The sequence below is a fragment of the Carica papaya genome, chromosome 5, assembly GCF_054855325.1.
Source record: "Carica papaya isolate Zhongbai chromosome 5, ASM5485532v1, whole genome shotgun sequence".
Taxonomy (NCBI): Eukaryota; Viridiplantae; Streptophyta; class Magnoliopsida; order Brassicales; family Caricaceae; genus Carica; species Carica papaya.
In genome coordinates, this window is record NC_142313.1 from 37,419,459 (window position 1) to 37,434,507 (window position 15,049).

The 15,049-nt window shown below is 35.1% G+C and overlaps 1 protein-coding gene across 1 annotated transcript in view; it reads left to right on the plus strand.

Annotated features, from left to right (window-relative positions):
- Positions 1 to 15,049, plus strand: part of LOC110807571 (Phox (PX) domain-containing protein) — a 39,693-nt gene that overhangs the window by 577 nt on the left and 24,067 nt on the right. The window contains exon 2 of the mRNA XM_088220685.1: positions 943 to 1,053. Within this exon, the coding sequence (XP_088076811.1) occupies positions 943 to 1,053 (111 nt within the window). The remainder of the gene's footprint in view (positions 1 to 942; positions 1,054 to 15,049) is intronic.

Sequence of the window (15,049 nt, forward strand, 5' to 3'; positions counted from 1 at the left end):
CATCTATTATTTTGGGTGGGTTGAATTTGAACTATGATTTTTTTGCTTGATAAGTTTTTGTTGAAACTTTTATTTGTCTTCCAAGTATGTTTGAGCTAAAATTGAGGTTCTGGGTAGCTTTGGACGTATGTTGGTGTTGGGTTAACCAATTTATCATGCTAATCCAGTCATTAGGTGGTTAACCTCAAGAATTATACGAGGTGCTTCCTGGTCAAGAGTTGGCATTCTGATTTGGAGGAGGTCTTTGATTCATCTGTTGAGAATTTTGTGTCCATTTTTTTGGGTCCTAGTATGCTATTTGAATCAATGGAGTTGTTTTTTGGTTCCCTGGTTTCACTATATGATTGTTATGTGCCTTATTATAACTTTGGACTCTTGCAGTTTTATATGACCAATGCATTGTCACAGTTATATCAGTTTTCAAGTGTGATTACTGGGTGCTAGATTAAGAGCTTATGTTTAAATGAAGAATTTCATATTATATATTTTCTTAAGCGGGATCCATTTGATATTGCTGCATGCTTGCCAGCAAAATAACTAATTTCATCTCATCTGGAAGATTTCTGTATGAAGAGATATTTCATGATTAGTTGGCACTTTGAGGTCCTTGCAAGAAATAAAAATTGGCAAACTGACGATGTATTGGAGTCTTATCCTAATTTATAGTGACCTACATAATGTTGGAGCTTATGCGTATCTATGAAGCGATCTCTCTCTTAGCTATTCGTTTAAAATTTTCATTTTGTTAGGGTAGCCTGGATTGGTAGTGCAGTTTTCTGAGAATTTTTCGTATAACAAACCTACAGCTTTAAAGTTCTTTTTCTCCTTCTTTGGTATTTAGGATTTGAGTTTTATTAAATGTTCGTGTATAGTTTAGAATTTCTTGCCTTTCTGGATTTTATTAAGTTTTTTCCATCAATGGTTCTTGGTCTCTGGACATAGGATGGGCGCAACACCATTTGGCCGCATGATCCTCAAACAGGGTGGAGTTACTGTGTCACTATACCTTCTTGGACTGTTCCCCCAGAATCAAGAGTTCCAGATCCTATAGTGGTATTCTTTTACTGCCCTTCATCTTGTCTGAATAAAAGCTGATTTCTGCATCCTTTGTTCATCAAATTTGTTTTTTTGACATTTTTGTTATTCTTATATGTGATGTTATTCTACCAATGCCGATGGCTTTATATCACATCCTTCAACTTGATTTTTTAGGATCTTCATAGTATTATTTTCTGTAGAATAAAACTTTCTTCAGTATATTTAAAGGTTAATGTATATTGGAAATGAAAATTAAGTAAAACTTGTTGATGTAGGACAAAGAGAGATTGAAGACAAACTTAGAGAACTTTTACTAAGAACAAAACTTAGAAATCTCGAATCTCAATAATCAAAATAATATTTGAATTTATGAATAATAATAATGAATAACCTACCTTAATAACTAAGATAGAGTACCTTATTTATATGCACCAAAATACATCAAAATAGAAAATATAGAAAACCTAGTAATGGGAAAATAAATTAAACAGATAGGATGGAAAAGTAGGAAACCTAGGAAATATGAAAACAAATTAAATAGAAAGAATTAGGAAAATAAGAAATTTAGGAAATAGAAAAATAAATCTTCCTGTTTCCCTGAATTGTGGAACTTTTTGAAACTTGTAAAAAGAAATTAAATCTCCCTATTCCTTTTATTGAACTTCCTAAAATGTTTATGTTTCTTTATTGGTTCTGCATCATATCTCTTACTAATGAAATATATCTATCTTAGAAGTTCTCTATTCTGCATCATTCTCCTCCACTTGGTGAAAATTTGACCTCGAGTTTTAAAATGCTGTAGTAAAAAGGATAGCGAAGTTGGAACTTGTCTCAATAACATTTGAAGCTTGTGAAACTTGAAATTCTCATGAGATGGCATGAATGCTTCTAAAATCAAGGATTTCGAAGATGTAGTAAACCAATTAGAAATGACAAAATCCACAAGAGAATAATAACCAAACTCTTTCTGTTGTTGTTAGGGGTCAAAGAATGTAGAGATATATCCTCATATGGGGCCACTTCCTTGGTGGAGTTTAAACCAACTAGGGTTGATTCTTGATCATTAGGTTGCGACACTTCCATAAGATTTTGTTTATTCACTAAATCATTCACCATTTCATTATTTTCTTGTTCTTCATGTTATATGAAAATTTGAGATATGTTAGGTTCTTCTGTAACTGAAGATTCAAGATTTTCTCTTTGTTTTGTCATCGTCATTTCTTACATGACAACTTTTTACGTAAATTCTGGATAGTTATTTTTATATCCTCCAAACTTTTATAAGAATTTTTCCTTTGAAATAACTAAACCTTTATAAGAATAAGAAGTATCATATTGCTCTTGGGACTTATTGTCTCTTGTAGGGGGGACAATTTTAGATATTAGAAAATAATTTTAAATTTCTATCTGATAACATCCCCATAAAGTTCATAGGTACAAAAGCTTGTGACCTTGTAGAATGTAGATTTATTTTAATTTTCTCCCTATATCCATGTGAAGAAGTATTTTATGTTAGGTTAGAGTGTGGGTTTAATAGGTAAAGAGTATATTAGTAATATATTATGTTTATGATCTTTGTAATTAATTTCCTTGTATTGTTACTATTAACTTGTATATATAGGACCCTAATACTAAATAAAATATATAACATTCTATTTTTCCACATGGTATTAGAGTTATAGGAAAAATATTCTAACATTTTCCAAAAATCCTAAACTAACCTTTATTGTCGAAAGATGAAAAGAAAAATCCTGAAACCAAATCCAGCTTTCGTTGCTGGAACATACCCTGCTCTGTCAGAAAACACCACTACTGTGCTGGAAAACACCCTGTTCCCACATGCTCTGCTCCAGCCAAAACTGCTCTATTTTGCCTATGTTTTGGCGCTCTGCTCCAGCAACTACTGTGCTGGAAACCTGCTGTTGTGCTCAGTTTTCCCCTGTTTCGACTCTGTTTCATGCCCTGTTTTGCTATGTTTTGGGCAAAAATCTACTTCGTTTTTGCACAGCTCTACTTTGTTTTCAGTGCTCTGTTCTGCTCTGTTTTAGCTGCAATTCCTCTGTTTATAAGCCTTTGTCCAACTACAAGCAACACCTCTAGCCGCTACTTCTTGCAGCTGCGAATCAGTCCAGCTGCATGATCACTAGCCAAGCAACCAATCAACACGCCAACCAGCATGCGTCTGCCTTGCTCTTTTTTTTTCTCAATAAAAACCTCAAATTAGTTGCTATTTCGATGGGCCTTAACTGCATTGAAATATTTCAAATCATGTTGGATATTACATCCCAAGTTAGTGGAGCAAATTCCAACATGACAACTTTAGATCTTAGTGAATTTAAAGTGGAGATTGAAATATTAAGAATTCGACTTGAGTCCTAGGAGAAACAAACATGTACTGATTTATTGGCACATTCAGATACAATTATGACCTCATTAGGCACATTCAGATACAATTATTACCTCGCATAGACTAATTTGCTCCTAGATTGCACTTGGGAGCCACATACTACATGAACAACTCCGCTCAATTTTTAACCCCTATGTCTGATGCCCCAACAATACAAAATTCGTTGGAGCAATAGTAGGAGTTAGAGCTATAAAACTTAACGTTTACTATAAAACTTAACATGTCCCTAAATTGCGTACCAATTTAATATCAGTAACTAAGTTATTCCAACATCTTAGTTATAAAGTGATTTTTTCTTCATCTCTTAGTGAAATTTAGGATCAGAACTCTAGGAGGATGATTGAGACTTGAAACATGTTATGCCCCAATAATAGACTTGAGACACCACGGGCTGTCCTTTCCACTAGCACCCTTGATAAGATATGGCTCTCTCATAGAAGGTTAGGTAACCCCTCATTCTCCAACCTTAAGATTATATTTCCCTTATTGTTTTCGAATTCTAGTAATGAAAATTTATATTGTGATGTATATGAATTGGGAAAACACAAACGTGTAAATTTTTTTGTCTGATAAATAAAAAAGTAACTCTCCTTTTACTTTGGTTTATAGTGATATTTGGGATCTCTCAAATATTTTTAATATTTTTGAGGCTAGATAGTTTATCTCTTATATTGATGATTGTATTCAGGTAACTTGACTTTTTCTGTTGAAATCTAAAGTTGAACTCAGTCATATCTTTTCCAAGTTTTATATGATGATTCATACACAATTTGTGATAAAAATCAATGCTTCCAAACTAATAATGTCAAATATTACTTTAAAACAAAAATTTTCATCCTTCTTCCGGAGAGAAGGAACTGTTAATGATTATTTCTATGTCTGCGCTCCGTAACAAAATGTAGTAGAATGGAAAGACAGCCATTTGCTGACCGCTACCTAAACCTTTTTGTTTCAAAACCATGTACTTGAACAATACTAGGGGGAAGCTTATTAACTGTTACATATCTTATAAGTCGATTGCCATTTAGCGTTAAAGTTTGCAATCCTATGGAAGGTCTTGCTTCTTTTTTTTTTCTTGAAGTAGCCAATTATCATTTCAGTATTGAAATTTTGCAACCCTATGGAAGTTCTTGCTTCATTTTTTCCTGAAGTACGAGTCTCTAAAGTCCAAGTCTTTGAGTATGTTGCCTATGTTCACATACATTAATCACAAAGAGGGAAACTTGACTCTAGAGCTATCTAGTGCGTTTTTGTGGAGTACTCGCTCATCTAGAAAGGATATAAATGTTGCCATCTCGCTACTACAAAATTCTTTATATATACTGATGTTACATTTATTGAGACAGAAACCTTTTTTGATAAATCTTATCTTCAAGGAGAGACTATACTAGAAGATAAAGAGGATTCATCTTTTGGTATTCATCCCCTACTTTTAAACATTGTATCCTTTAAAACAACCATTACACCAGGAAACCTGAGCCCACAAAATGAGCAAGAACCTCAAGTCATACAAAATGAACCTAAACCTCAAATCATACAAGGCCCATGCTTTACCCAGGTGTATTTAAGAAGAAAAAACTTGACTCTAATTCCAAGCAAGTTCAAGAATCTGAGTCAGATATTAGAAATGAGGTGAATTTTGAGAATCCATTTCCTTCTTATATTGATATGCCTATTGCACTTAAAAAAAAAGACAAAAGAATGCACGAAACATACACTTTAATCAGTCTTAAACTTTGTTTCTTTTGAATTCTCACTATCTCACAAGATTTTTTTTGTGAATCTGAATACCGTGTTCATTCTTAAAATATTATTTGAGATTTTAATTAGTGAGAAATAAAAAAAAAAAGGTTATGAATTTTTTTTTAAAACAAAAAAAAAAGGCTATGAATAGTGAAATACAAACATTTGAAAAGAATTAGACGCGAGAAGTAGTTGACTTGCCTTAAGGGAAAATACCAATAGGTTGCAAGTAGGTATTCTCTATCAAATACAAGTCTGATGAAACTATTGAAAGATACAAGATGAGACTGGTGACCAAAGTACATACCTAACCTTACAGGATTGACTAATAAGAAACATTTGCACCCGTTCCGATAATGAATATGGTGCATATCCTGCTATCTTTAGCTGCTAACTTAAATTAATAATTTTAGCAGGTTGATGTGAAGTGTGCGTTCTTGCATGATGAATCGAAAGAGGAAATTTACATGGACATTCTCCTCGGGTTTGATAAGGGAGTAGGAATGACCAAGGTATGCAAACAAAAGAAGGCACTTTATAGACTTAAGCAATCCCCCTGGGTATGATTTGAGAGATTTGCAGATGCTATCAATGGATTATAAGCAGAGTTAGGGAGATAACACCCTGTCCATTAAGCACTTAGAGTTAGCAAGAGCCACAACTTTCCTGGTATATGTAGATAATATAATTTTTACAGGGAATAAGGAAGGATAAAAGATGATTCTCAAGCAATGCCTCGTTAGAGAATTCGAGATTAGGGAAATGGAAAAATTAAAATATTTCGTCAAGAAAGAAGTGGCCTATTCAAAGTCTGGAATGTTCACATCATCGTAAAAGTTTGTTACAAACCTTTTGAAGGAAATTGATAAGTTAGCATGCAAGTTTGCTAGTAAATATATTGATCACAATCATAAACTAGGACTGCTAATAAAAGACCTAGATGTGGACAAAGAAATGTACTAGAAACTAATGGAAAATTAATGTATTTGTCACATACAAAACCAAACATTGCATACGCAGTTAGAGCCAATTCATGCAAAAGTCTAAAGAAGTGCACTTGCAAGCTGCCTACAGAATACTCCATTATTTAAAGGAAACTTCGGGGAAGGAAATTATATTAAAAAAAAAAATGGTCTATTTCTTGAAGTATACATTGATGCAAACTATGCAGTATCACTAGTTCACATAAGATTCACTTCTGGATATTGTATCTTTCTTAAAGGAAATTTAGTAACTTGGAGAAATAAGAAGCAGAATATAGTAAACCGCTCTAGTGAAGAGTCAGAGTTCAAGGCTATGACCCAAAGAATGTGTAAGTTCATACAGTTGAAGATGATTTTAGAAAACATGAAGGTTCAATTGGATGGACTTATAAGACTCTACTGTAGCAATAAGTCAACAATTAACATTGTTCAAAATTCAGTACAATATGACAATATTAAGCAATATTGAAGTAGACCGATATTTAATCAAGGAAAAATTGGATAATGGTAATATGCACTTAATATATGTTTAGCGCTTCGCGACTTGCTAATATATTGACCTAAGGATCAAGCAATCCTGTATTTTAGACAATCATCGCCTAGTTGGGAATGGATAATATCTTTTCCCCAGCCTGAGGGGGAGTATTAAGAAGTATTATATATTAAGTTAGAGTGTGAGTTAAGTAGAATAAAGAGTATTTTAGTAATATACCCCTTGTTTGTAATCTTTGTAATTAGTTGTGTTGTTTTTTATTACTACTATTGACTTGTATACACCTGGATAACACACAAAGAAGCACCAGTTGCGCCTCTCTCTTTCTTTTGAAGAAAGCCTCAATGCTCGCGTTTTATACGGAACTTTTTTTTACTATTTACCTTCAAAGCCGGAAGCGAAGAACGAAAACTCCAAAAAAATGTCTAAGGGGTGCTTGTGTTGTGGTTTTAAGTTCCTTGGCTTGTGTTCTAATAATAACCACAGGAAGAAGTGGGGAGCATTCTCTATCAAATAATGATGGAGGGGGTTCATGGTTTGTAGTCTCGTTTTTGTCGAGGCTGATTCTTTATAATATGAATGTCTTTGATTGGATGGAGACATATATATACAACCTTAATAATCAATAAAATATATGACATTCTATTCTTCCATAATTCATATTGATCAAAAGTTTCATATAAAACTTAATGTGAATAATTAGTTGTAATTGAATCATCTACTCGATGGAATGTAACTAAAAAAGCTCTGTGCATGTTTTAAATCCATCCAATGTTCCTCTGAGACTAAACATACTTTGTCTAATATCAACTTGCAAAGTAAATAATGAAAAAAATTTGAGCCAACTAACCTTAAAAAGTGAAAAGACACATACAAAAACCTCGTAAATCATTTTGGAAATACCAAAAACAGGTATGGGGTGGCTAAGCTAGATAAGATTAACAAAATCGAACCAAACCAGTCTGAACCTGTCAATAATTTGTCAGACAACCCAAGGCCAAACACACTAGTCAGTGCGTTTATTGGCTTTCAGCAAGCTTCCGACAATGTTCTTCTAGCGGAGGAATCATCTTGAGGTGATGGTGTCAGATTCGATGTCGATGTTACTCCTAGTGGTCGGGAAGGATGGTTTATGGTAAAGTAGCCACAAGGGTGATTTCAAATTAAAAGTGCGGTGGTAAGCGTTGAAATTTAGTGGAGCAGCCGATTGGACCCTATAAAGAGTTATGACAATATTGAATATTTATTATCTTTTATTCAAATAGAGTTAGGGGTATATATACATATAAACAAATTCATATATGGTAACCAACATAAATTACTCTATTAATTTTCTTCCTCATTATGCTAATATATTTGAGAAAGTAATCATGTTATTATATACAAAGAATATTTTATAATATTTTAACACTTCCCTTCAAACTGAAGTATAAATGTTAATCATGCCCAGTTTGTTACAAAGATACTTAGTACATGTTCCATTCAGAGGCTTTGTGAATATATCATCTAGTTGTTCTCGTCTTCACATAACCAGTAAATATAAAGTTTTCTTGAATTTTTTCGCGGATGATGTGACAATCAATCTCGATATGTTTAGTTCTATCATGATACACCGAATTTGAGACAATATGAATGACAACGTAATTATCGCACCAGAGTTTTGCAGGAGATGTGGGTTTCAAATCCACTTCATCTAAAAGATGATATATCTATGAGACTTCGCATGTGGACTGGATCATAACTCTATATTTGGACTCCACGCTTGAGCGATACAATTGTTTGCTTCTTACTTTTATATGATACGAGATTCCCTCTAACAAAAACACAATAGCCTGTAGTGGACCTCCTATCTATTTTAGATCTAACTCAATCAGCATTTGTAAAACATTTAATATGAGTATGTTCATGATTGTTAAAAAATATGCCAAGTTTCGGAGCACCTTTTAAATAACACAAAATCTGTTTCAGAACCTCTTAATGTTTGACTATAGGTGTAGATATAAATTGACTTGTAACATTGATATGATATGCAATATTTGGACGAGTCACAGTGAGATAGTTCAATTTTTCAACTAATTGCTTGTATTTTTCTAGATTAACAAGGGAATCGCCATCATTTTTGTAAAATGTACATTTGACACCATTTGTATATTTGCATGACTTATCTCTCAACTTTTTCGTTTTTACAAATGGGTCAAGTAAATACTTCATATGAAATAACAAAATCCCTTTCTTGTTTGTTGTTACTTTAACCTTTAAGAAATATTTTAATTGTCTCAAGTATTTAATATGAAACTTGGCATGCAAGAATGATTTAAGAGAAGATGTTCCTGCATGATCATCTCTTATAGTCACAATATCATCAATATAAATAATAAGAAATATAATACCAGCTATTGATTTTTTATAGAAGACTGAATGATCACACTTGCTCTTCTTTAATCCACACTCACAGATTACTTCACTAAACTTGTCAAACCACGCATAGGAACTTTGTTTTAAACCATATAAAAATTTTTTCAAATGATAGACTTTTTCGTACTCCTTCTAAATAATAAATCTAGGTAGTTGTTTCATATACACCTCTTCTAAGAGATCACCATGAAGTAATGCATTCCTAATATCCAGTTGGTGTAAGAGCTAGTCTTCAGAAGTTGCAATAGAAATGAATAAACGGACAAAGGTAAATTTAGCCACTGGAAAGAATGTATTAGAATAATCAACCTCATAAGTATAAGCATAATCATTCACTACCAGTCTAGTTTTAAGTCTTACCACAGAGCCATCTGGATTCATTTCGACGGCAAATTTTCATTTGTACCCCACAACTTTTTTTCCTTTGAGTAAATCTATCAGATTCCAAGTATGATTATGATCAATAACATTTATTTCCTCCAGCATAACATTACGCCAAACAAGATGATTCAAAGCCTTTTTAACTGTCTTGGGTATGGAAGTTGATTCTATAAAGACAACTAAAGAGTTAGACGAATGAGACAAGTGATCATAAGAAATGAAATTAGCAATGAGATAAGTAGAATTAGGAAGAGTGCATTGACGTGTACCTTTACGAAGACTAATGACGAAGAAGCTGGTACAGGACATGTATCATTGGTCTATTGTCTTCTGGAATAAACACGAACAATTGGTGGTTGTCCTTGAGTTGGAGACACACCATCATTAGTTTGTTCAACTAGAACATAAGGCATATTGGAAAAAACACCATTATCTGGTTGCATCGTAGAAGTAGTTGGATGGAACCTATAGATGAGTCATTCATCGTCTTTTATTTGATATGTAAACTGAAAGATTAGGAGAAGAATAGTATATCTCTAAAAAGATTATATCGGTTGGTACCAGGTATTTATTTAGGTATGGAGAGTAACACCGATATCTTTTTTGGAGGTGAGAATATCCCAAAAAGACACACTTCAAGTCTTTTTGATCCAATTTATTAATATTGAGTCATACATATCGAACATAACGAGTACTATCAAATACCTGCGATTGCGTTAGAAATAATGACTTGTTTGGAAAGACAATATTGTAAGGAACATCACTTCCAAGTACTATAGATGGTAGACGATTAATTAAGAAACAGGCTGTTGATACAACATTGCTCTAAAATTGCTTAGAAATCTGTGTCTAGAACAAAAAGACTCGAGCAGTTTCAAGTAAATGTCTATTCTTTTTCTCAGTAACCCTGTTTTAAGATGGTGTATCAACACAAGAAGACTTATGAAGAATCTCTTGTTGAGTCATATAATTCTGAAATGAGTATACATGCACAAAAACATTAAACTGGGTTTTGATTTTCGTATGAAAAGCACAAAAAAAGCAAACACTTCAAAACGATTCTCATAAATTATATTCAAGTCATTTGAGAAAAATCATTTATAAAAGTAACAAAATACTTAAACTCTATTTTAAACATAACAGAACACAAACCGCAAATATCAGAATGAACTAATTCAAAAACAGACTCAGCTTGTTTATTAATTCTTGAACTTGATGAGATACGTTGATGTTTTGCAAATTGACATGGCTCACAATCTAATAAAAATATATCATGAAACTGAAGACATAACTCCTTCAATACAGTGAGAGACGGATGTCTTAACTGAAAATGTGCTTCAAATGGAGAGATGACACTAGAACAGACAATTGATTGATACACCCAACTATGAAGAATGTAGAGACCTTCTGATACAAATCCTTTCCCAATAATCTTTTTCGTCATAAAATTCTGAATAAGGCAATGATTAGGAAAGAATGAGATCTAATAATCGAGATCTTTAATAAGTCTACTTACAAAAATCAAATTGAAAGTAAGTTTAGGTAAAATTAATACAGATATCAGGGTAATGGATGGAGTTTTATAGTCCCAGAACCCTCAATATTATAGGTTGACTCATCAACAATAGTTATAGGAGATGATGATTTGTATGATTGATAGCTAGATAAGATATTAGGGTTACCTTTCATGTGATCTGTAGCATCAGAATCAATTACCCATTTGTTTGAGAAGGAGATAAGATATTTTTTACGTGATTCAACAAAAGTAGTGACAGGTGTACATTCCTTCAAAAATTCTTGGAACTGAAAGAATTTTCCATACTCGTCAACTAAAATCATAATAGTTTTCTTAGAAGAGAAGTTAGCAGTAGCAATAATAGCAATATTAGTAGTTTGTGTTCCCTAATTCCGATTTTGTAATTTATTGCATTTGCCACTTTGTATGTCATTGCTCATGGCAGTAGTAGCGAACAATATTGTTTAAATTTTTATTCCGATTATCCATTGCTTCATTTCCTCCCCTATTATTATTTCTTCCTCCTCATTTGGCAACAAGAACATTAGTATGTTGATTGAGTGTAGTACTCTCTGTGCGTAACACTCTACTGAAAACTTTCTGAAGAGATATGATCTCGGAACCAGATAGAATATGAGATTTAACAATCTCAAATTTAGATGGAAGATCAGCGAAGAAACTCATCATGGTCATCTTCTCTCTTTGGATTTGTTGTACCTTGATGGCAGTACTAAACGAAAAAAGTACATTAAACTCATCATATGTCTTTTTGAATTCTATAAAGTAGACTGAGAGAAATTTATCCTCCTTCTTAGCACGGTAGAAGGTCTTCCAAATATCATACATGCAAGACATATTTTCTTTGCCTGAATATAAAAATTTTAAATAATATATCACTTCATTCACAAACTCACAGTAATTAATTAAGGCAATTACCTTACAGTCAATTGAATTTTTAATCTGCAGAAACAATCGTGCATCATCTTTTAACCAAACTTCTTTGCTTCCATCAATGGGAGGGTCTTGAATCAAGTGATCGTTCTTATTAATAATGCGTAGATGCTTCTAATGCTCTTGCTCCACTTCAGATAATTGGTGTCATTCAATTTATGTTCAGTGATTTTTGACAAAATTTGGACTATCTCATTTATAAAGAATTTGTTATCACCTATTTTTACCACAAGAATTAAAAATTCCACACAGAACACCCAAAACACAGCAGTTAGAGATGCACGGAAAACATTGCAAATAAAATCAGAAATTAGGCGTAAATAGAGTACCTCTCCATGCACGGCCTTTACTAGAACCTCACTTTCACCTTTGGGGACCAAGCACCGTTGTATGCACCATTGTCGGAAACCCATGCGCCATTGCCGAAAAACACCAAACAACTTCCATTTGGCTTGAAATTACCAAAAAACCCAAATCTGCACCCAAATCCGGAATGGATGTCACAAAATTGCCCCAAATAGCGCCGGAAACACCCCGAAACCTTGCTGTCGCGCGATCTATCTCCGCCTCGGCTTCCTCATTAACATCTATTACATAATAACCAAAACGTACTCAAAACATGAAAGAACAAATTAAGTAAAAGAGATACTCGAGATAAGAACCATAAATATAACTATGGAGTTTTTAGGCGTCCCCTTCGCCGTTTTCCTGCGGAACAGGCTCGGGAACAATGTCTTCCTAATCTGAAATTGTTAAATAAGGAATGAGCTACACCAGCCCAGTAAAGACATCACACTATCTCACCGTTACGGAAGTAAAGGTAGGTAGAAAACAAAAATGAGCAATTGAGCATAATTTATAACGAACTAGTTTATTAATATAAAAACCTTTAATGTTCACTTAGCTCGGTAAAATCCATGAAAACGACATATGAAAGCAACAACATTATCATCATCATGAAATCATATAAAATGTATAACATAACATTTACCAAGCCATTGCATTTCAATCATTAAACAACATATTTTCCTCTTTTACCAGTCTACTAGTATCCATGGGGATCCATAGGGGGTCCCCGCTACCCGTGAACCCTTAACCTTACAACCTGATTCCAGGGCTGTCCCCATACCTCGTCCGGTATGGGCGCCAAAATCATGAACCTCAATACCCCGTCCGGTATGAGGGTGAAACGGGCCGTCCTCATACCCCGTCCGGTATGGGCGCCAAAACACATAAGGTCTCCATACCCCGTCCGGTATGAGAGACCACGTTCCCGGTGGGGTTCCCTACGGACCTGGTCCATCCACCATCTCCCAGAATATCTAGTCAGGCTGTCCACATTATCCATTTATCAATTCACATAACCTTTTTGCCTTTTTACCTTTTTCCTTGATCTCAATCATCCAATCATACAAAACATGTAAACCAGTAATTGACACCAAACAAGACAACACAGTATCGGGTTCACCATAATACAAACCATAATAAAAAAAATTATAGTTCATGCATACGAGACCATAACATAATTACATCAAACATCATGCTGCATTCAATACTGAAAATTAGATCAAACAATGATAGACCAACACTGTATCAGACTCGGGCTCCATTGGCAACTTTAATCAATTATACATCTATAAATTCACAAAGTACAGTTTAATTATTTATTTAGCTTTAATACCGTGATAGGAAACAAAGTGAGGGGTCCTTACTTGTTTTGGGGTCTGAATTCGACTCTACAATGCGCTTACAGGCTGTCCCTAATTTTCCTGAATTTTTTCCGGAAAAACTGAAACACACTACAGGTACCTGCACGTGTCCCAAAAAATCCCAAATCAGACTTAGGGCCCCTTTCGGCCAATATTAGAATTCCAGCACGGCGGAGCCGCCGTGCTCCGGCGAGCGGCGGCGATTCGCCTCGGGTTGGCCGTTTTCGGCCGAATTCGGCCACACTTGCATCGGTCCCTGCGATAAAACAACCCTAAGGCCCTCGGTGGGCCAAAAAATCACGAAAAACCGAAACTTACCGGCGGCGGTGTTCTCGGGTGCGGCGACTCCTCCGGCGTGAGTCGCGTTTTGATATTTGGCTCCGATCAACCTGTAGAGAAAAAAACGGTGATCACAGTGGTATAAAATTTGCATCGAACGGAGGTCGGAAAGGGCCTCATCGGAGGCAAAAACAGAGGAGGGGCGCGGCGGCACCGCTGGGCTTCGGCTGGGTTTTCCAGGCATTTGGCCGGTGGTTTGGCTCTGGTTTGGCCATAGACGGACTCAGTATCGAAAAACGAGCCAGGAGGAGAAAATTTACCTCGATCGGCGGTCGGAAACTTCCCCGATGCAGCGGCGGGTGGCGGCAGCCGGCTCCTCCGGCATCTGGTTCTTCTTCTCCGGCGAGGCACTTGCGGCTAGGGTTTTTGTGGTCAGGTGTGGGTGGGGTTATTTATACCCTTTGCCTTTTAATCTCAACCGTCCATCAAGATTAAATCTGAACCGTTCGATTGCGATTTAATTGGGATTAAATCTGGGCCGTCTATCGCAATGCAATCTGAGCCGTCCGTGCGTGATTGAATCTGAGCCGTCCGTGCGTGTGAATCTGGGCCATCCGTGCGCATGTTTGATCTGGGTCGTCCGTGCGCGCGGGAACAGATCTAGGCCATCCGATCGCGCGCACGCGGATCGCCCACGTGGTCTGTCCCCTAGTCAGCGTTTCTTTGCCACGCGGCGTGTCCTGGTTGGCCGAGGCTGCTGATCGGGCCGCTGACGTGGCTGCTGATGTGGCACAACTTTTCTAAATTGCGTTTTGACCCCCGGTTTCCGATTTTCTTTTTAAAAACACCCCCAGAATCCAAATTTTCACTCATTTTTTCCAAAATCAATTTCAATTAAATTCAAATAATATTTTTACCCAATTTTATCATTATTATTATTTTTATTTTCATGAAATTAAATTAAATTAAATCAAATTAAATTAATTAAAAATAAAAAAATTCAAATAATTAAAAAATAAAAATAATAACACTTGGGTGTTACATCCTCCTCTCCGGCTTTCTGGTTTCACACTTGAAACTGGTCGAACAAGCTTCTCTTCGGCTTCTGTCTTCGTGCGGCCGTCATTCCAGACA